This window comes from Bidens hawaiensis, unplaced genomic scaffold, assembly GCF_021521415.1.
Source record: "Bidens hawaiensis isolate Kalapana, Puna unplaced genomic scaffold, B.hawaiensis_p1.1 tig00020327_1, whole genome shotgun sequence".
Classification (NCBI taxonomy): Eukaryota; Viridiplantae; Streptophyta; class Magnoliopsida; order Asterales; family Asteraceae; genus Bidens; species Bidens hawaiensis.
The window spans coordinates 153,452-175,290 of record NW_027493090.1 but is presented as its reverse complement, the minus strand read 5'-3'; the positions used below and the strand labels follow the sequence as shown (position 1 = coordinate 175,290).

The 21,839-nt window shown below is 34.1% G+C and overlaps 4 protein-coding genes across 4 annotated transcripts; 2 read left to right on the top strand and 2 right to left on the bottom strand.

The window, feature by feature from the left end:
* LOC143560372 (uncharacterized) lies at positions 1 to 1,302 on the top strand. The gene has a single exon (XM_077048685.1). It carries the CDS (start codon positions 1 to 3, stop codon positions 1,300 to 1,302), a length of 1,302 nt encoding a protein of 433 aa, XP_076904800.1.
* Positions 1,303 to 6,107: 4,805 nt separating this feature from the next.
* LOC143560363 (uncharacterized) lies at positions 6,108 to 8,527 on the top strand. Its single transcript, XM_077048677.1, has 5 exons — positions 6,108 to 6,295; positions 6,371 to 6,706; positions 6,780 to 6,971; positions 7,064 to 7,276; positions 8,125 to 8,527. Exons 1-3 carry the CDS (start codon positions 6,221 to 6,223, stop codon positions 6,849 to 6,851), a joined length of 483 nt encoding a protein of 160 aa, XP_076904792.1. The 5' UTR covers positions 6,108 to 6,220; the 3' UTR covers positions 6,852 to 6,971; positions 7,064 to 7,276; positions 8,125 to 8,527.
* A 600-nt stretch (positions 8,528 to 9,127) lies between these two features.
* On the bottom strand, positions 9,128 to 10,248 carry LOC143560371 (heat shock cognate 70 kDa protein 2-like). The gene is made up of 2 exons (XM_077048684.1): positions 10,093 to 10,248; positions 9,128 to 10,036 (listed from the first exon to the last, which is right to left on the bottom strand). Exons 1-2 carry the CDS (start codon positions 10,246 to 10,248, stop codon positions 9,128 to 9,130), a joined length of 1,065 nt encoding a protein of 354 aa, XP_076904799.1.
* A 6,459-nt stretch (positions 10,249 to 16,707) lies between these two features.
* Positions 16,708 to 20,736, bottom strand: LOC143560370 (protein trichome birefringence-like 42). Its single transcript, XM_077048683.1, has 5 exons — positions 20,459 to 20,736; positions 19,656 to 19,824; positions 18,228 to 18,403; positions 17,984 to 18,142; positions 16,708 to 17,083 (listed from the first exon to the last, which is right to left on the bottom strand). The coding sequence occupies exons 1-5, from the start codon at positions 20,734 to 20,736 to the stop codon at positions 16,798 to 16,800; spliced, it is 1,068 nt and encodes a 355-aa protein (XP_076904798.1). The 3' UTR covers positions 16,708 to 16,797.
* Positions 20,737 to 21,839: the final 1,103 nt, after the last annotated feature.

Genomic DNA, 21,839 nt, shown 5'->3' with positions numbered 1-21,839 from the left:
ATGGAAGTTGATGATGATGATGGTTATAGACGCATGGTGTTGGATAGCATGCAACCATCTGATTATAATTCTACACATAACCCAAATCTAGACTCAAACAGTGGGACAGAACACGTACCGAATCCTGAAGCAAAGAGATTCTATGACATGTTAGAAGCCGCTGACGAACCTCTATGGGAAGGAATGAAAACCACAAATTGTTCAAAGTTAGAAGCTGCCACAAAGTTTTTGAATTGGAAATCAACGTTCAATGTATCCACTTCGTCTTACAACCATATTATTTCCATGGTTAAAGCAATGATGCCTGAAGATAATAAGCTCCCGGGAAGCTTTTATGATACAAAAAAAATTCTTGAAAAGCTTAGTCTTCCTAAAGAACGAATCGATGATTGCAAAAATCATTGCATGTTATTCTATAATCATGACAAGACACTGACACGATGTAAATATTGTGGGGAATCTCGTTACAATAGTGGCCAAAATAAGGTATCTAATTTGGTAATGACGTACATGCCTATTGGTCCTAGACTTAAAAGGTTATATATGTCTACAAAAACGGCTAAAGATATGACTTGGAACCATGACCACAAAACTAAGGATGAAAGCATGGCGCATCCAAGTGACAGTAAGGCTTGGAAGCATTTTGACTTGAATAATCCTGACTTTGCGAATGAGATTCGAAATGTTCATCTTGGGTTATGCACCGACGGCTTTAATCCAAATAACTCGAATCCTTACTCACTATGGCCTGTTTTTCTTACAATCTATAACTTGCCTCCTTGGATGAGTTTGAAAGATTCATTTATTAATTTAAGTTTACTTATTCCTGGAAGAAAGAGTCCGAGTCAAAACGTGGATGTGTTTTTAAGACCATTGATAGACGAGTTGAAACAACTTTATGAGGAAGGAATTGAAGTTTATGATGCTTACCGTAGAGAAAATTTTATGATGAAAGTCATCCTTTTATGGACGGTCAGTGATTTCCCTGCCTATGCAATGTTATCAGGTTGGAGCACGCATGGAAATTTAGCTTGCCCACATTGTATGGGAGACACGGAAGCCTTTCGGTTACATGCCGGAGGTAAATCATGTTGGTTTGACTGCCATATAAGATTTCTACCTCCATCACACCCATTTCGTAAGGATAAAAAGGGATTTCGGGCTAAGAAATCGGTACCGTCATCATTAGGACCTCCACCAAAGTTAACTGGTTGGGATTTATACGAACAGGTGTTTGACATTTCAATTGTCTATGAAGGTGAACTAAATAACCCAAAGAATAAAGATGTTGGTTTCGTGTGATATGCTCAAAGGCTTTACACATTGAAGATTTACAAAAGTTGGGCAAAAGTATTGTTGTAACGATGTGCAAGTATCTGTACATTTTTTGACTCGATGGAACACCTTGTCATACATTTGGCCGATGAAGCTATTCTTGGTGGTCCTGTGCAGTTCAGGTGGATGTATACGTATGAGAGGTGATAGTTTTACTACCATGTTTATTATTTTAATATATTAAATGTTATATAATCACTAACACATTTCGAATTTTTAGGAAGTTGGGTCGATTAAAAAGAACGATTAGAAACAAAGCAAGGGTTGAAGGATCCATTGTAGAGTCATATCTTGCAGATGAACTTGCAAACTATTGCTCCTTGTATCTTGACCCGACAATAAAGACAGGGCTGAACCGCGGGCCTCGCAATTTTTCCCCTAACATTCCTTGTTCATCGAGTGTCGACGTTCGGTTAAGTATATTCAAGTATCCTTCCCGAAGATTATATGATAAGGGTGGAAAGACTAAAGTTCTTAAGGATGATGACAAACAGAAGGCTCATACTTACATATTGCTTAATTGTAAAGAGCTTCACGATCATGTGTGGTTATTTGATGAAGAATTGAGAGTTTCATTTCCAAATTGTGACCAAGCAACACTTGAAAAAAAGAAAGAGAGGGATTTTGCTAATTGGCTTAAAGATTATGTAAGAATAACACTATAACAATTTTAATACAGTTTTATTTTAAACTTTTTAACACGCTTTTATGAATGTAGGTTCGGAATAAGGAAACAAGTGCGCACTTGAGAGATATAGCACATGGGCCTCTTAATTATGTTAGATCACACAAAGGCTATATTTGATAAATGGCTACAAGTTCCATACACGGACAGCTTACCATGGGCGGGTCACAAAAAATAGTGGTGTGTGTGTGAAAGGGACTATCTATAACGAACATGAAAGTGACTATTATGGGATGCTAGATGACATCCTAGAGTTGGAATATCATAGCAACTTAGGACCTTCTATAGTTGTTTTGTTCAAATGCACTTGGTTTGACCCCGCAAAAGGTGTAAGGGTGAACCCAAAAACCAATATGGTTGATGTTAATTCCAAGGCAATAGGATGTGTTGACGACCAATTTATTTTAGCATCCCAAGCACAACAAGTGTATTATACACCATACCCCTCAAAAGAAATAGGATTAAAAGATTGGTGGGCTATCGTCAAGACGACCCCTAGGGGAATTTATGAACTAGCTGAAGATGACAATGTAGTTGGTGATGATGATAACGAAGACGTGGAAGATTTTTTTCAAGAGAATGAAAGGTTAGTATGTTCATCTACTACTGAGGATTTGCTCCCCGTTACTCATGTAGAAACAAATATAATTGAAGAAGTCGACGATGTCAATGATGAAGATGATGAAGAAAGTGATTTTGAACACATTAATGTAGATGATGATGAATTCGAAGACGACATTGATTTAGATGATGGCGATGAAGAATTTGAAGACGAAGAGTTGTAGTGAAGGTACTTTATAAGAACCATATGTTCATTAATTTATAAATTGAAAGTGCTTTCACTCTTTTAAAATAAATAAATAACTTAAAAAATTACAAATATATTAGTAAACACAACCCTAAGTCAATTGTTTTTTTTTAAGGTAGCATATCTTATTTTTATACCGTTGTCATGAGAACTTATTGGTTAGGCGAGTCCGGTATATAAATTTATAATAAATTGTTGTTTATTTTAAATTTTAATCTTTGTGTAACCGTCAATTGTAAGATTAGTCCTAGTTAATGATCTATTGTTAAGTTGCAGTATTATACATATTTGTTCTTATTCTTTTATATGATTTTGTTAAATTAACTATATTTTATTAACTATATTTTATTTTCTTGTGATTTTGGTGATATTACAACAGATATAGATATTGATGAAAGAAAGAAATCCAATTAGAGCATATCTTGATATTATAACAGTTGATGACTTTGCGATAGCAACTTTGTTTCGGTACGTACGTCCTAAGTTTATTGTTATTAGAGCATCTAAATTTGTAAACCAATATACTCGTTTCATGTTTGTTCGCGTTGTGGTTTAACAATTTTTGGTTTAATGTCTCAGGTTTAACAATATAATGGATCAACAAGTTTGGGGATACTGGCTTCGAAATTTGAGAAACAAGGGATTTATGTAGTATATATGGTTTTTTTTTTCTAAAATATTAACTTGGTCTCGTAATTTTATGTTTATTTATGTTGATATTGTAACTTCCTATGATTTACGTATGCTTCTTTTTTTCCTTTTTATTTACACTATGTTGAATCTTTACATTTGTTAATTCCGTATTTTTATGTTAAATTTGTATCTTTCAGTGTTGGCCGACTAGAATCAATATTTATCAATAAAGGGTAACTGAGGTTACTAGGCCCAGCTTGACTTGAACTTAAATCGAGTCGGCTTGGCCATATTTTATAACGAGCTGTGACATTGAGCTCGAGCTCGGCTCATACAAAACTTGAGTCAACCCGTGGCTCGACGAGCTAACACAAGCATTTCAAGAAAAAAAATTGATTTTCGATGTTTACACTTGATCAACAATTAAACTTTTATATTGAAATGTAATAACTAATAAGTAAACTTTGATTTCCTATAAAAAACAGTCATAACGGGTTATATTTCGGAGCATATACTTATAAGTGTAAATTAGTGTTAGTTGGGGTCAAACATTTTAATTAGTGAGAATTAGGCTTAACGATTATCGATTAGGGTTAAATAGTGTCATTATTGATCATTAGAGTCGATGTGACGAAAGGTAAAACCTAACTTAAATACAAGAACATTCACAACAAATAAAACACGAGAAATTCGCGTTCGAGCTATATTAACATAAAGAATAATAAATAAATTACCTAGACTATCGACACTCAGTAGATCTAAGCATAAGTAGGGGTGCAAACGAGCCTAGTTGCTCACGAGCTAATTGAGATTGACTTGTTAAAAAACTCGATCGAGCCGAGCTTAATCGAGTCCGAGCTCGAGCCTATAAGTAAGCTCGTTTAACAAACAAGCCCGATCCTAAAAGCAAGCTCCTTTAATAAACGAGCCCGATCCTAAAAGTAAGCTCCTTTAATAAACGAGCCCGAACTTCATTTATCGAGCCGGCTCATTAGCCTAAACGAGACTGTCATTTATATATTTTCTTAAAAAATATATATATATATAATAATAATATTTAATAACATATACTATTTTATACGTAAAGTTATAATAGAAAAAATCTATAAAAATAACTATAATTATAATTATATAAAACATAATTGATAAATAGTAAACGAGCGAGCTCGAGCTTCAAAATCTACTCACGAGTCGAGCTCGAGCTTTGAAAATAGAGCTCGAAACGAGCCGAGCTCGAGCTTTGTGTAAGTTAAACGATCCGAGCTCAAGCTCGCCTCGTCTTGTTTGCACCCCTAAACATAAACAGTATCATTCAAAAGATTAGTGGAAAAGTGGTGACACACGCTCAATATAATAAAAAATAATAATCGTAAGTATATGAATCGGATTGAACTCTAGGCCAACCATCATTAATCATTAAATGGTCAAAATTAACTCCAACCATCACACATCATATAACAACTATCAACAATTCCAACTACTCTTTCTAAATTACGGGTTAATTAAAAAGAAGAAAGGGGAGCTATGGCTGATTAGATATCCTCAATTAATATAAAACGTCAACTATATTAATTAATTAATACATACTTATAAACAATTCTATTATCTTTATTATCTCAATCCCTCCTTCCCACATTCAACCAACCCTAATTACCCACTCACGTTCCACCCGTTCCCGCTAATTCATACTATGGAGCCCTGGTTCACACCATCTCTACCGGTTATTATAACATCACTCTCATGGCGATTTTCCCCTTATTTGAAAACCAAGAGCAACATATGAATTGTAACTCATCATCTGCATATTTATTTATTTGGAGTCTTGTAATTAGATTTATTATCTTTCCTTTCCTTTTGTATTAGTTATTAAATTATATATATATAGCAATTCTTGTATCAGAGAAAAAAACTTTATCATCTCAAATCAATTACAAAACCCATTATTTGCAGCAGCCCTCATGCTTTATCTATAATTCAAACACATATACATACAAACCTATCACCTTTCAAGCAATTTGCAACTTCGTTACCAACCCAACTTTTCAATTTTGACTGTCATGAGAGTCAAATAGATGAAAATAATTTTTAACCTGAGTGAGGGCTGTTGTTTCGTTTGAAAACCGATGGAAACGTGCAATTCCAAACACTGCTATAAGTTTTTAGTTTTAAAAAAATTACCTAAAGCACCCCTGGACCAAAATCTGCAATTTTTATAAAGAACTAGTTGAAAATTGTAAGCTAATTGTTTGCCCGTTAAACTCAATATTCAAATCAATTCTCAAATAGTCATCACATAATCATCTTCAATATCCCGATTTGATGCTTCTAATTTAACAAATAATGAATCTGCGATTTTCTGTTTAATGGCAATTATCTAAATATAGAATATTTTGTTGTAGATATCATGGCTCGCAGTTCAGCAGGAGGTGGTAGGGGTAGGGGTCGAGTTAACGGTCAAGATAGTGGTACTGGTGAACGATTAGCTTTGGATGCGAATGAGACACATACTCAACATGAGAGTAATGATGATGACGAGTCAGCTGTTGGCCGGCGGGGACCCGTTGCCCCTACGCCACTGCCTAAACCAAGAAATCAGGAGTGGATTTGGATTATTTATGGACAGTAAGTACATAATATTAATATTTTATTTATAAATATTATGTAATTCAAGTAATGTGGACTTTGCTTCATTGTTTTCATTTTATAGATTTAGCAATCAAAGTAGCGCTACACGGATTATAGGAGAAATTTTGGAGGCCATGTATTCCGAGCCTTGGCTGAGTTGGAAAGATGTCTCTACAGAGGATCGAAACAGGATGTTTGAGCGTTTCAAGGTTTGTATTTACAAATATTCGTAAATAACATTGTCTATACCTCAATAAACGACTACTAAAGATTGATTTTTGTAGGGATACTATCAATGGGAAAATGAGTGGGATGACCAAGTTTACTCTTGTTGGGTGAAGTTTATGAAAAGAAAATTTAAGGATTTGTTGAGTAGGCTTCGGGAGGGTGCTAAGGTTGCTGCAAGTATGACAGGTGTAGAATTTGTAGGTGATTTCAGAGTTCTTATTCCACATAAGCCACAATGGATGGGGGCTAAGATTTGGGAAGATCTAATTGACAAATGGAATACCGACGAGTGGAAGAAAAAGTCTTCTCAGAATATCAAAAATAGAGAGAAATCAACAGGAGGCAAACATACTCTCGGCTCACAAACCTATGTGACGGTTAAACTAAAAGCTGTAAGAGATGTTAAATGTCCTTTTATAATAAACATTTCATGCCAATATGAACCTTCATATATGACTTTTGTAGGATCAAGAACTTGGGCGGTCTGCCACCGTAGATGAAATTTGGATGCAATCACACGGGAAGAAAGGGACATGACCTTTAGATAGATTGGCAAGTCGTAAAGGAGGCGAGGGTTCAGGAGATGCAAATGCTTTGGATGAGATCGATATACATAATGATTTTAATTGGGTTGACACGGGAGCAAAGGATTCTCTTGTGAGTTTCTTTACTTATAAAATGTATGTTCTTATTAGTTATTTATTGGAAGTTAAAAATATTACAAAACATTATTTTCTTGTATGTTATAGATATCATATCATAAATATGTCAAGGAGAGGCATGGAGATGATGCTAGCAAACGCCCGTTATTTGATCCAGACTCTTGGGTACAAGCTGTTGGGGCAAAGAAAAAAGGTCGACTTTATGGGTTTAATGATATCAGTGACCCACATGCTGTGATGATGGGTATACCGTCAACACCGGGTACTAGTGCTTCGTATTTACCTGCAAGAAATGAAGAGGTATGTTTATTCTATTTTGGTCAACTTCTTCATTTATATTTAAGTGATATAATACATTATTTTGTTACTTTTTGTGCTTAGAATTACATGACATTATATATATAGGAGTAAATAAATAGGGGACAGGACCGGAACCGATTAAACCATATTTTCAAACCCGGAATCTGACCACTACAAATGGGCCAGTCCAGGTTTTGAAACGGGTTCTACGGGTCAGGTTGGAGGGTTTCACGGGTCTCTTATTGACCATTTATCTGTAGCTAAATGATTTTTTAAACAAGGTTTAAACTGGTTTACAAAATTAGAAAGTATGTGAATATTTCAGCATGTTTTGATCAAAATCTGGTTATATTCTAGCCTAATATATTGTGTCCATTAATATAATCTGTATTGGTAAAAACCTTATATGCCCAAACCATTATACATAATTTACTTTTTTATAGAAAATGTGATGAATAAACTAAGTATAGAATCCCATATCTATGTTACAAAAGTTTGATCTTCACGGGCTCGCGGTTCCAACATTGTTCCGCCGGGTATGATCCGGACCGAAACGTTTCCTGTTTATGTCAAATCTTTGAACCCAGATTTGGCTGGTCGAGTACACCTGGTTACTGGGGAATACGGGTTTGTTAAATGGGTTTGGCGGGCCGGGTACACGGGTTTGGCGGGTGTGACCCATTAGATGCTCACCCCTAACAATAAGCATAATAAATTAACAAAATATACAAATGAGAAAATAAGTACTATTTAGTGAGATGTTAGACCGTTATAATCTTAAAAGTATGATCTAATTTACTTTTACATGTTTGTAAAAGTTTGTTTCTAATGTTGTATTTTAATTATAGGTACAACGTTTGAATGAGGAAATAGTGCAACTACGACAAGAGAAAGAAACGGAAACACTAGAGAAGGAAAAAGAAAAAGCGGGGAAACTTTCAATGATGGAGCAAATAAAGGAAAATAGGGTTGCGAATGCCAAAATGCAAGAGAAAAACGATGAAATGGAAGAGCAAATTCAATTCCTTTTGAAGAACATAACAAAAAGTATCTCTAATTAGTTAAATTTGTTTTTTTTATTAGCGCAACTATGTTTGACATTTCTCATTGTACCTCAATACTTTTGTCGTGTTTGGTTTTAATGTTTAGTTTGTTTTATGAATCGGTTCAATCTTATTAACTTTGCAACTATTTCATTATGGTATTCAAATTTATATTTAGTGCAAATATGAATTCTATGTATTAATCTTTGACCAAAACTATAGCCAAAAGGCCGGACGCAAATTTATACCAAAGCTAGGTTGCGAAATCAGTCGCAAAATCATGTGTAAATAGTTTGTCGCAATCTCGGCCGCCAAATGTATCAGTCGCAAAAAGGTTCAGTTGCGGTCGCTAACAGTTTGGTCGTAAAATCGGTCGTCAAAGTTTCCGGTTGCAAAATTAGTCGCAAAATTTCGGTCACAAAATCGGTCGTAAATAGGTTTGGTCGCAAGGCCGGTCGTAAAATTTTCGGTCACAAAAACGGTCGAAAATAGGTTCGGTTGCAAAGCCGGTCGTCAAATTTTCGATCGCAAAACCGGTTGGGAAAAATTGCGGTCGCAATCTCGGTCGTTAAACATTCGGTCACAAAATCGGTCACAAAAACGACTCGTTGCAGATTCGGTCGCTAAATTTGCAACTACAAATTTGGTCGCAAAATCGGTTGCAACAATATTTTTAGTCGCAAAATATGGTCGCAAAATAATTCCCGACCAGGGTTTAACCGACCGTTGGAACCGGTCGCAATTCGGTCGCAAAAGGGCATTTCCAACCGATTTGCAACCGAAATGACGGTTGCAATTGCCCAGTTTTCTAGTAGTGCAATAAATGGTTATCGGTAGATCTGGCTCTTTCACCTTGGAACACCTGAATCTCCATGGAAGGTTGATTGTCATCAGCCGTGACATAAATTTGGGACGCCTTCGTAGGTATTGGAGTGTTTCGTGGGATTACAATACTCATTTCTTCACCGTATGTCTCTATCCCAAGTGACAAAGGAGTGACATCATATAACACCAAATCTTGAACACTGCTACCATTCAAAGTTGCAGCCATAATGGCTGCACCACACGCAACAGCCTCGTCAGGATTCACGCTCTTGCATAGCTCCTTCCCGTCAAAAAAATCTTGCAGCATACATTGGACCTTAGGTATCCTGGTAGAGCCACCAACCAGAATAATCTCATCTACACATGATTTCTCAATATTTGCATCAAGTAAACATTTCTCCACGGTCTGTAGGCACTTTTTGAAAGAATCCGTGTCCAGCTCTTCAAACTTAGCTCGAGTAAATCTCATAGAGAAATCAATGCCTTCGTGCAAGCAGTCTATTTCGATTGAAGTCTGAGTGGTGGTTGAAAGAATCCTTTTCTCTTTCTCACACGCAACTTTCAACCGCCCTAGTGCTTTTAAGTTCCCTGTCACGTCCTTACTCCATCTCCTCTTGAATTCACCAACACATTGCTTCACCATGCGGTTATCAAAATCCTCTCCTCCCAAGTGAGTGTCACCTGCAACTGCTTGCACTTCAAATGTACCTCCTTCCCCGATGGTCACTAACGACACATCAAAAGTACCACCACCAAGATCAAAGATGAGAGCGTTCATCTCTCGTGTTACATCAGTCTTTTTGTCCAGACCATAGGCAATTGCAGCTGCCGTAGGCTCGTTGATTATGCGGGTAACGTTTAATCCTGCGATGGTGCCTGCATCCTTTGTTGCCTGACGTTGTGAATCGTTAAAATAGGCAGAGACAGTCACCACAGCATTTTCACGACCTTTCCCAGGCACGCCTCGGCAATTTCTTTCATCTTGCCTAGAATCATTGATGAAATTTGTTCGGCCGAGAATTCTTTTTCTTGACCTTTGTATGAGACAACTATCTTTGGTGTATCAGCGGGCCCTTCTATAACCTCAAAAGGCCACAACTTCATGTCAGCTTGCACTCTTGAATCACTGAATCTCCTTCCAACCAACCTTTTTGCATCTGAAAATTAATGTTCGATTAACTTGTTAATTAATCCAATATCCGTCGAGCAAAAGGTTTTAGTTCCCTACTATTAATGTGAGCCAAGTTTATTATCTATCATCGTTATTATTATTTGATTTAGTATCGATCTACCTTTAAGTTTGTTTGTTAGTCATTATGGTTATTGAAGTAATTATCAGTATCATTTGGTTAGTTTTAGACTTTTATCATTATGCTTTTCATTGTAATCTCTCTTTGTAAAGAGATCTAGTCGTGAACAGTTAACCGAGTAATTATGTATCATGGTTACTATAATCATTAGTTGGTTAGCTTTATCATTATCTTTTCCGGTATAATCTCTTTGTCGAGGAGTTCTGGTTTTCAACTATTCGGTGCATAGAAAATTTATTCACCAATTATCTTTTATTCTTCATTTCAATTTTTTCAATTATTTATAAGACCAAGTGATATGCAAGTTAATAAAAATCAATCAAAGCTGAATTCAGAGTAAAACTTAGGTGGTGTTTGGGATTCCTTATTTTACCTTCTAATAACTCATTAAGTCAGGATATCCTAGAGAGATTATTGTTCTTAATATGATAACTTCTCAACAAAAAAACATAATATGTGATTGTCTTAAAGCAGTGTTTATTGTTCTTAATATGATAACTTCTCAACAAAAAAACATTGTATTTTGTTCAAGTAATCGAAGCAAATATTAAAGCCCAAGGCAACTTTCTTGAAACGATTAGTTCGTTAAATAATTTTTGAAAATATTTCCACATTGTTAAATAATTTATCAAGAACTAGAAACAAGGAAAATAAATAAGTAAGCTGACAAAATATGGTGTCGTCTAATTAAATTGCATTTTATTCTCTAAAGTCGACTTTAATAAGGGTGGTTCATTTTTGTGTGTGATATGATAAAGACAGAGATATCAAAATACAATAATTTGAGAGGTGGTGACTAAATATTGATCAACAAATAACTTAGTTCCCTCAAGTATTACCTAGTTCTATAAGAAATTGGTTTTGATATCTAATTCAGAACCAACCAAACAAACAAACAAATAATATCAGTTTATAGTTAACTATGGACCAAAGACGTGTAAATAGTTTCTTGTCTTCGTTAAGTATGTGATTATTACCCATGTTTCTCGTTAGTAGTTGAGAGCTAAACCAACTATCACCTATGGTGTTGTTTGCCGTATGATCCGGCTCGTTGAGACATATTCGTCCGTTGGTTATGGGTGCCGTAACTCCATTCCTGGGCCCTAACCAAGTTATGGTCGTTTTAAGTTGAAGTAGTCTTTTCTAGTCAGGTTTCCCCTTGTCATATGTGTCCAAATAAGAGTTTAGCCACTTTTGGATGAACTCCTCTATCAATATAATAAAAATAAAAAAAATCGACTTTCTACTCCTCTCCATACAAATTAAAAACATTCTTACCTTCTCTCTTGAACACATAGAAGAAAAAAAATTTTGGTGCCAAACCCTCTCCATCGATCTCTCGGCGAGAATATGGACCAAACAATGAGTCAATGACAGAATTATAAGGGCAAGGGTACAATGTTGAATAGTGATGTGACTTCTTTTAAACATATATAAGAAAAAATGCCGTTTGTATACATGTGGTTTCATCGTTCAATCTATTTGTATAAAATTTTGAATACCTATAGGATATATATATATATATATATATTCTAACTTTATCAATTTGTATACAACTTCCAAACGGTATTAATCAGATTTGTTAAACCCCAAACACGTGAGGGGGTATTTTCGTCAACCAGTTAAATAAATCATGGACTTTTTTTTTGAAGTATTAACATGTTATGAATAGGCAATTAGATGAATAATTCAAGTAATAATGCAACAACTGATGCTGTAATATATTGACCATTTTTATGTTCAATTCAATTAACAATAAGTGTTTGGGGTTTAACATATCTGTTTAATATCATCCGGAAGTTGTATACAAATCGATAAAGTTAGAATATATAGGTATTCAAAGCGTTAAAGATTTCAAAATTTTATAAAAATAGATGGAACGATGAAACAATTAGTATACAAACAAAATTTTTTTTTCTTAAACATAGGCTTGAACTTTGTTAATTAAATATTACTAGGCGGGTGCCCGCGTGATGCAGCTGGTGTTTGAACATGTTAATCACGTACAAATATAAGTGTTTATGGTTCGGTTAAAACCTTGAAATCGTTTAAATCGGTCATTGGTTTGACTTCTTTTTCTTTTTTACTTTCGGTTTGTTGGTCGGTTTCAAAATTTTCAAAACGTAGTGAACGGCTGGTTCGCGGTTTATATGGAAACCGGCCATATGAAACCAGAAAAGACTGTAAATTAACCTAATTGTAATATGATTCCTTTTGTAATCTTTGTTGTTATTATTTCACGTCCAAGATCTTCTATTAATATTTACCATTTATGTGGTTAAAGTTATCATTTTTTATTTATGATCATCTCAAGTATCATATTATGTTGGTTTTTAGTTAAAATTGACGGTACATTTAAATTTAATTATTTTAAACTAAATTTATTATTAAAGTTTAAACTGTGAAACCAAACTTGAACCAGGCCGTCAGTAACGATTCGGTTTCAACTTTCAATGGTTGAGTTTGGTTTTGAATGACAAAAAATCAGTATTAACAGTTGGACTCACGAGTTTAACTTAAAAACCATCAAAACCGACACTGAACACCCCTACGTAACATATTAATTTATTTAAAATGAAAAAAAGTTACAACAATATCATATCCAAATTAAAGAGAATAAAATGATCGTTTTTATGGTGCAATTTGTTTATGAAAATATTAACGTATGAAAAGGCTATAGTCGTTTAAAAATCTTGGGTGAGAAGTTAGTTTACAAGTTAAATTAAAAACATTTATGATCAAACTTGGCCTTGTTTGATGTATTATATATCGTATAGATAATAAGAACCTTTAGAAATTCTAGTATTGATGAAAGAATCTAGTTTCTTAAAATTTAAAATAATGTAATTTTCGTAATCATTCACAAACTAATAATTGACCCTTCTTATTCTTTTTCTTCTTAATTTGTATAAAAGGATAAAAAAAATGCATGAACTATATTATTTTGTTATATACGTGTAATTAATAGCAAAGCAAAAGGTATTCAACCCCCATTTTTGTCCGTATCATTCTCATATGAGACTTGCAAGTGGTATATGAGTATAACAAACAAAGAGTCATATATATCTATATTAACATCTTCGTCAAGTGTTTAATGGATCATATAGAGTTGAAGAAATTCAACTGTTCGCAGCACTAGAATGGACCTCGGGTTCTAGAATGGACCTTGTGTTCCAAAAAATCAATGGTCGGCCGCACAAGAAGAAATTGAAGAACGGTTTCATACCCACATACTCAATATTCAAGAACGAAGTGATAAACAAAGACACAAACGGGCACACGATATTTAGGGTGAACTCTGTTATTTAATCAAGAAATTAACTCAAAATTCGATTACATTAATCCCCTCATAGACAGTGCAGATCTTGAACATCTAGTATGGATGAGCCGAAAGCCACGAGACCCAAATATTATTTTTCCTACTGCTAGGTTTTGGTTTGGGTCGGGTCAAGCAATAAAATTTCTATATTCAATCATTCAACTAAAACACCAATTCAACCATTCAACTTGACGTGCTTACACATAAAAAGAAAAAAAAACACTTTTTTAAACAAACAAAGACGAGATGTGACAATGGGTATATTGGGTTTCAGTTAAGAGTTTATTATATTTGGGATTACTTGTCGGCCAAGTTTGATCATAAAGGGTTAATCATAATAGGAGTATTTTTTACCAAAATGGGGTGGGTGGAAAAACTATTTACCAAAATAGGTGATTTGAAACTTATTTACCAAAATAGGTTTTTTATTGGAATCTTACGTTTCTCACTCCTAATTTAATGAATTAAAATAATTGTTATACAAAAATGTCAATAGTATTAAAGCTATAAACTTTAATGGTTATTAATTTCAAAGAAATATTACATCAATATAGCTATGCTTATTATATCTGTTTATCATACATCATACAAAATATGTAAAAAGTAAACACAATAAAACATGAATAAAAAATTATACATGAATCCTAATTGTTTAATATATCAGGTTAATGAGTTGATTTTTTTTTTCCAAATAATTAATTGCATCTGAAAATGCAAAAATTATTTTTCAAAACTATATAAACTTCAAGAATAAAACTAATGAGTCGTTGCAATAGATCGAAACATTGATAAAACAAGCATGCCGCAACAATATATCAATGCCGATATCGACGTTCTTCGATCAATATCAATGCTGATATCGATGCTATTCGGTCTTTATCAATGCCGATATCGACGTTGTTCAGTCGGTATCTGTTCGTGTCGTTATTGGTACGACGCGATACAAAAAAACATTTGTAAACTTCTTAACTGAATGTTTTAGGAAAGCAAAAAGCATTTGTTTGAATAAGCTTTAATAAAAGATGCAATACAAAAATAAACAACTATTTTCTTAAACAATCATATTCTTTGAATATAGTTAGAAAAAAATGTATTATTTGAAATATATTTAACAATAGATTTATTAAAAAAACAGAATCTACATGTAGATATGTAGAATATAAAAATATTAAATAAGTTTCACTTGTCTTTTATTTAAAAAAAATGAAGAATTACTTTTTATCCACCAAAAATAGGAGTGAGAAATTTAAGATTCCAATAAAACATTTATTTTGGTAAATAAGTTTTAAAATATCTATTTTGGTAAATAATTTTCCCACCAACTCTATTTTGATAAAAAAAAAAAAAACTCATCATAATAGTTTATAAGTGAAAGGTCTAGTGATAAAACCATGAAAGAAGAGAGTTAAACGTTACAAGTCAATGAAGGGGTGAATGTTGAATACAATACTGAAACGAGTTAAAAAAAATTGAAGGGGTTAATAGTTTAACTAATTATTACTATAGTATTTCAATTATTAGTATAGTATTTTAATGTTTAAAAAAGAGTTATCTAGTTTTGAATAGGATCATTATAGTTTTTGTAGTATAACTGGATGGTCTAAGGTAATTGTAAAGTGTTGTGTTTCGTTCTAATAATATTGAAAGAGTTGCGGTGAGTTATCACAAAATTATCGGTGTTGTTCGTGTTGCTCTATCAAGTTAAGTTCAACTGGTCACCCATATAAATGATGGCCATGTTTAAGGTTATTCTATGAGCATGGACGGATCTTAGAAGGGGCGATGCGCGCCTCGGCCTATCCAGCTTTTTTGATTAGTAGGGTAATTTTCTTTCAAAAAGTCATAAAAAAAAGTTATAGTATTGAGTCTAGCCCAACCATATTATATGTTTCCGTCCCATCCATATTAATTGTGTCCGGCTCACTACACATAGTCTAACTGACAAGAAACTAACCACCTATTATTAATGACTTGTCTATTTAAACTGATTACATAGAATTATAAAAGAAAATGATCATTGTAAATGGATTAGATTATTCGATTTATTAGGTGGAAGGGGTGGTGATCAGTTAAATCACTTGATGGAGTGCCATCACGATATCATCCGGGTACGCTTAGTTAATTATTTGCTAAAATGCTTGATTGTTATGATGTTACTATATGACTTAATACGAGCTTAACTACTAAAACTTATTATTTGACTAATTATGAGTTAATTTTAAACTTAATTTGATTTTATTTTTTTATTATATGACCCGACACAAACCAGGTGTAAATTTTACATTATATAGGGGTTAAACAACTAACTCCCAAAAATTTCTGACCCAATCACAAAAGTTCATAGGTATGCTGCTACCTCCCTCCTCCATCGTAACAACATCACCAGCGCCACCACCTCTACCCTCATGGCTATCATCCAGTGCTACAGGCCACCATAAAAGCAAATATAGCGAGTGAATATATGTGTAAATGACGAGCTACTCAGGATTAGCTCATTAAAAGCTCGAATTAAATTGAGCTTAAAAAGCACGAGTCAGAGCTTGAGCCTAAAAATAGGCTTGTTTAATTAACGAGGTCAAGCCCTAGCATCACCTTTTGATACCAAGTTGGCTTGCGGCCAATCATTTAAAATCCATTTTAACTCAAACCAAATAAATTCTTAAATCCAATTTACTTAAAATCCGTTTTAAGTTTTTAACCCAAATCTATTTCAACCTGGTACCCAATAAGCCGAGCTTTGTAATTGTGGTGACTAGATATATGGAACATGTAAACCTACTTCGAGATTCTCATTGTTAAAACATGTTAATATTAATAGTATTAGTAAAAATATCAATGTGGCTACTTGGTGCAACACCACCATATAATTTGTTAATATATTTATTTTCTATAACTTTAAACAAATAACTTGTTTATTCAGCTTGGAAGAGATCAATCTAATTTGTAATTGCAAGATTATACTTTTCACTTTCTTGAATTATCATTTAATTTGTACTTCCAAATTGCAAGTTCATTACAAGAAATCTAATTCTTGAGCAACATATTGTACAAAATTTGGTTCCAAGTATCGGGCACGCCAGCCAGGCACCAGTGGCTGCAGTCCATGCCTCTATCACCATACATAGACGGGTGCCCGTCTTTTCTTAACTGTGTAAGAAGCGTTATATCCAATAAATCAACCGGGTTTTTCATTTCCGCCAATACGTCTTTCACCACTTCTACCCCCGGGTATCTCCTTCCCGGGTAATGAAGTCCACGAACAGGCACTGTTTGCCCTTCACAATTCTGAGCACTCGCTTCGTTCCAGCCTCTATATCACATAAATTCAATCTACATTAGAAATTTAGAACCAAAGGCAACGCCTGATTGATTATGATTAAGTTAATGGTGTTAAAGGGGCAGTGTTTGTAGCTTGACAGGTTGAACCTGACACTACAAGAAAATCGTGACAGAAAATCGTGACAAAAATGTGAACCTGAACACGACACAAGTTTCCATGGTTGACTCAAATACAACTAGTTAAACACGAAAATTTTATTATATATCTCATAAAAATATTTGAAAATCTCAAATTTACAACAAAATATATCAATGTGTATAAAATAGTTATGTTTAAACTATAAAGCATGATGCTCATTTTTTTTATCTTTTAAATTTTGGGATCAAACACACAATAAGTTTGACTTATGACCTAGGGGCGTGCAAAAAAGACCGAAAACTGAACCATACGTGACCGGAAAAACTGAACCGAATTGTGAATTTTGTTTTAGGTTCAGTTCCTAACCGTATCTGAATAATGAATTTGGTTTTCGGTTCCACAAATCTTGCTTATTCAGATTACCAAACCTAAATCTTGCTAATTCAGACAATCGAACCGAATAGAATCGAATATACTGAATAATAACCAGTTTAATCCGAAACGAACCGAATAAATCGGTTGAATTCGGTCTAGTTAGACACATTTCTAATTCGGGTTGGTTCGGTTTTCAATTAAAGCAAAAAGGAAAAAAAATCAAATCTGAATTAATTGACATTCAAACCGAAGAACACCCCTAGATGACGTAAAACAAATATTCTAAAACTTCATGTGAATAAATGTGATAAGCGGGTCAACTCGTGAACCCGCCAGTTCAACCCAAACATAGCCCGTTCACCTAAATGTATTCGTGTATTCAGCTCAAAGCCTAATCCACGAATTAAGGGAGTTTACCTGTCATGAATAGCAGAAACCCCTTGGAAAAAGACCCGGGTTTTTTTAAAATCTATATATGAGTCAACCCATTTGGCCCATGTAGTCAAAGCAATCTTGTAAGCCAACATTCGGCCCATGTCTCTGTATATATCATCACCAACTTGATAGTAGTCCCATCTGCAGCCAAAACCATACACACATGAATGAATCATTGCATAAAGAAGTAGTAGAGTGTGCATAATGAGTTGTAAATGGAGCATACGTTTGACGGGTTCCGGTGTGAGTCCACCAGTGATAGCTGTTGAAGATGAGAATGTCTGCTCCTTTCCATTTACCTAACCGGCTGATGGAGTCCAGTTTCAATATCCGGCCTCTTTTCTCAACCACCAGGTCGACTAGAAACCCGTTTTTCAAGTAAATGACTGAGACTCCATATTCCTGAAGTCAACACAAAAGTAAATGCTCATATTCGGATTGTTAAAGCGCCAACCGAATAAAAAAAATCTTAAACTGGACGACTTGCTTTGATTTGGATGTTCATGATTTGAGTTGGTAATAATACGAGCTAATGAGTGAGCTCATACCAGCTCGAAATTTGTATGAGTCAATTAACTTAAAACGAATATTCTAAAGTTCTTTTTCGTATGAGTTAACTCAAAACAACGTGCTTTGGTTTGGATGGTCGTTTTTTTGTAGAAAATTTGGGCTGGACCATCATTAACTACAGTTTCAGGAAAGGAAACGATTAACCAAACCGACCAATTTACCAGTTTAGCAATATAACAGTTTAGTTTTGGCAGTTTTAATTGTTTTCTATGATTTTCAAAATCATTATTTTGTATTAATATTCTAATTTGATAAAATGAAAAGCAAGTATGAATGAAAAAGGTTGAATGACCGATTCAAATTTTCAAACTAAACCAAACCTTTGAACCACAAAACCGAACTTATATAGAATCGCTTGCAACTCAAAGCAATGACTTGGTTTGGTTTGGTTTAGAGGACAACTTTAAACACATCTGATTTTAACGTTTACGGCCACCCTTAGTAGTTAGAGAAAGGGGTGTTCACGGTCTAGTTCGGCCGGTTTTGACAGGATTTCTAGGTCGAAATAGTAACTATAGTTGTTGGTTTAATCAAATGACATCGGCTTGGCCGGTCGAACCCCAAACTGGTTCTGTTTGGGCCGGGTTTCTTGAAACATGGAATCATACTATTTTCAATGTCTTAAGTTTTAACATTTTCGAAAATTTAGCAAAATGATAGGCTTAAAAAACAAAGACCGAATGCTTTACCTTTCAAGTATCGAAGGGGATTACGTAAAATGAAAGGAAAAAAACTTAAAACAGGAAATCGGTTAGCTTAGTAATTTATGCGTGCCCTGGAGTTAAGTTGGTCGGGACAAAGTCTCTTAAATGCACAAAGGTCTCACAAATTACAAGAAATGTCTTTCAAAAAAATAAATTATATGTATAAGTATTATAATTGTAAGTATTATAAGTATTCACATGCTTAGAAATAGTTTTTGATTTCTTATTAGAACTTAATATTATATAGATTAAAATTTGTTTTTTTTTATAAATATCTCTATATTGGTTCATGAGTTTAGCTAGGTGTGTTCCAAAGTCCAAAGCTTATTTTAACATTACTAGTTAGAGATATAATATGGGATATGGGAACAAGAGCTTACTGGGAAAGAAAGAGTTGAAAGTGGTCCTGTAATCTGGAATGTGTGGTTAGAGGGAACAGTGTGGTAAAGCATGCACGCTAGTGACTGCCATTGATTCGAACTCAGCGAGTCACCCACGAACATGATCTTCTTACCCCTGTTCATCTTCACAAACTTCTTCCCATTAAACCTGCACATTTCCATTCATTTATTATTTAATAAACCTTATTTGTACAATCCGTAAACACACAACCCAAAACATTCTATAAAATCAAACCAATAATAAAAATCTGATTCAGGAACCTGACACAAACCCAAACCTGAGAATCACACGACACCGTTTGAATTTTTTTTGTTGGTTTCACATATTACTGCTTAAATTTTTATATTACGACGAAAAATACATATTTATATAAAACACTTGCATTTTAGTTATAAACTTATAAAATATATTGTTAATTAAATTTCTTTTCAACTTTAAATCTTGGCACAAGTTACCCATTACCAATTTAATTTATTACATAACACGCATTTTAAAAAATTGTAATTCGAAATAAATAGGTTAAATAGGCAAACCGTAAACCCGCCGGAACACGACCCGTTTAGCTAAATGCGTCCACGGATTTGACCCGTACCCGTTTATACCAAACCCAAACCTTGAATTTTGTGTTGGGTATTCATGTCGTGTCGGAATAAAAGATTAACATAATTAAATTTTGAATATCTGGAAGCAAATCATCAGTTTTTGAAACATAAATTTCATATGAACAGATCTCAAAACTAGAGCTGATGATAACCATTTCATCCTGGCAATGTTAAATCACCTGGAAAGTGAACAGCCGTGGGGTTGCCACCTGAAGTTAAGATACAGTGTATCATCTCTGCCGTTGTTCTGGCAGTTCAACCCGGGGTCTACAAACGGGCATTTGGATCCGTTGTACATCGGGTAGGATGGATCCACAATCCAGCTGCCTTTGAAGAAGTTGCAGCTGTTTGATTGTTGTTTACTTCCATGGGCGTGAGGTAGAATGAAAATGGTGAAGAGACATAATAATAATAATAAAAGTAGAGAGCAGGTGGTGAAGGATGATGTTCTGAACATAGCGGCAGACACAACAAAAATAAGGCTGGGAGTGTGGGAAGTGTCATTGACTTTATATCTTCAAATTATAGCCTCCTGCCTGCCCTTGGGATAGTTGTTATTATTATTATTATTATTATTATTCATGAATGACTATTTTGAATACTAACGGACTGTTAACCCATCTGATTATCTACAGTTCTATACTTTATGATTATGGAATCGTGGGATACTAAGCTGTCATATACCCGAAGGGAAGCTCGTTTATCAATCTGCTCCATTAAGCCTGACCACCCTAGGGAGAACGTGATAATTAGTATAATTACAAGACTAGGTGAACAAAATAATGGCATAACTAGATATCAAGGCGAATACTAAATGAGAATAAAGAATGAATGAGATATTAAAAAAATTGTTAAAGTAATGCATATGATATATGTACCTTAAACATTCATTTACAGAAAAAAGATAAGATAAAACCTTAAAACAACTTTAATAATCCCATATTCCCATACAAATTGAGCTCTTCTTAAAAGATATAAGCAACTTACAAACCAACTTCGTTTGGGTGAAAGTGACATTCCTAACCTTTACCCAAACTATCCATAACATCAACAAACCATATAGTGTCATTGTTTTTATTTGGAATTACCCAAAGAGTTGTGGCGGTGTTCTCGAATTACTTGAAGTCTTGAACATACTTTTCAAGACAAAATTAATAAATATCGTTAGGTATTTCGACTCAAATGCCGAACCCAAATGAGTTGCGAATCGGTGTTCCCGATTTTACCTAATTGTAAGCGATGACTATTTCAAAGACATCACGTCCATCATTAATATTATAGATTAGATTCCCTTCGTATATTAACTCGTTGTTACCATATATTTCCTTTTAAGTTTAAAGTGAGTAACTTTCCTTTTTTTTAAATGATCAAAGTTTGTACTATAGAGTTTGAATTTTTGACCTTCCATTTTATACCTTAATCACCTTACCACTTTATCAAAATATAAATGGCCGAGGTGAATAACTATCAGGCAAATTTTTATTATTACAACGATTAAAGTATTATAAGTTGTAACGCTCGCCCAAACGGTATCAAGATCGGATCTAATATTTCATAATA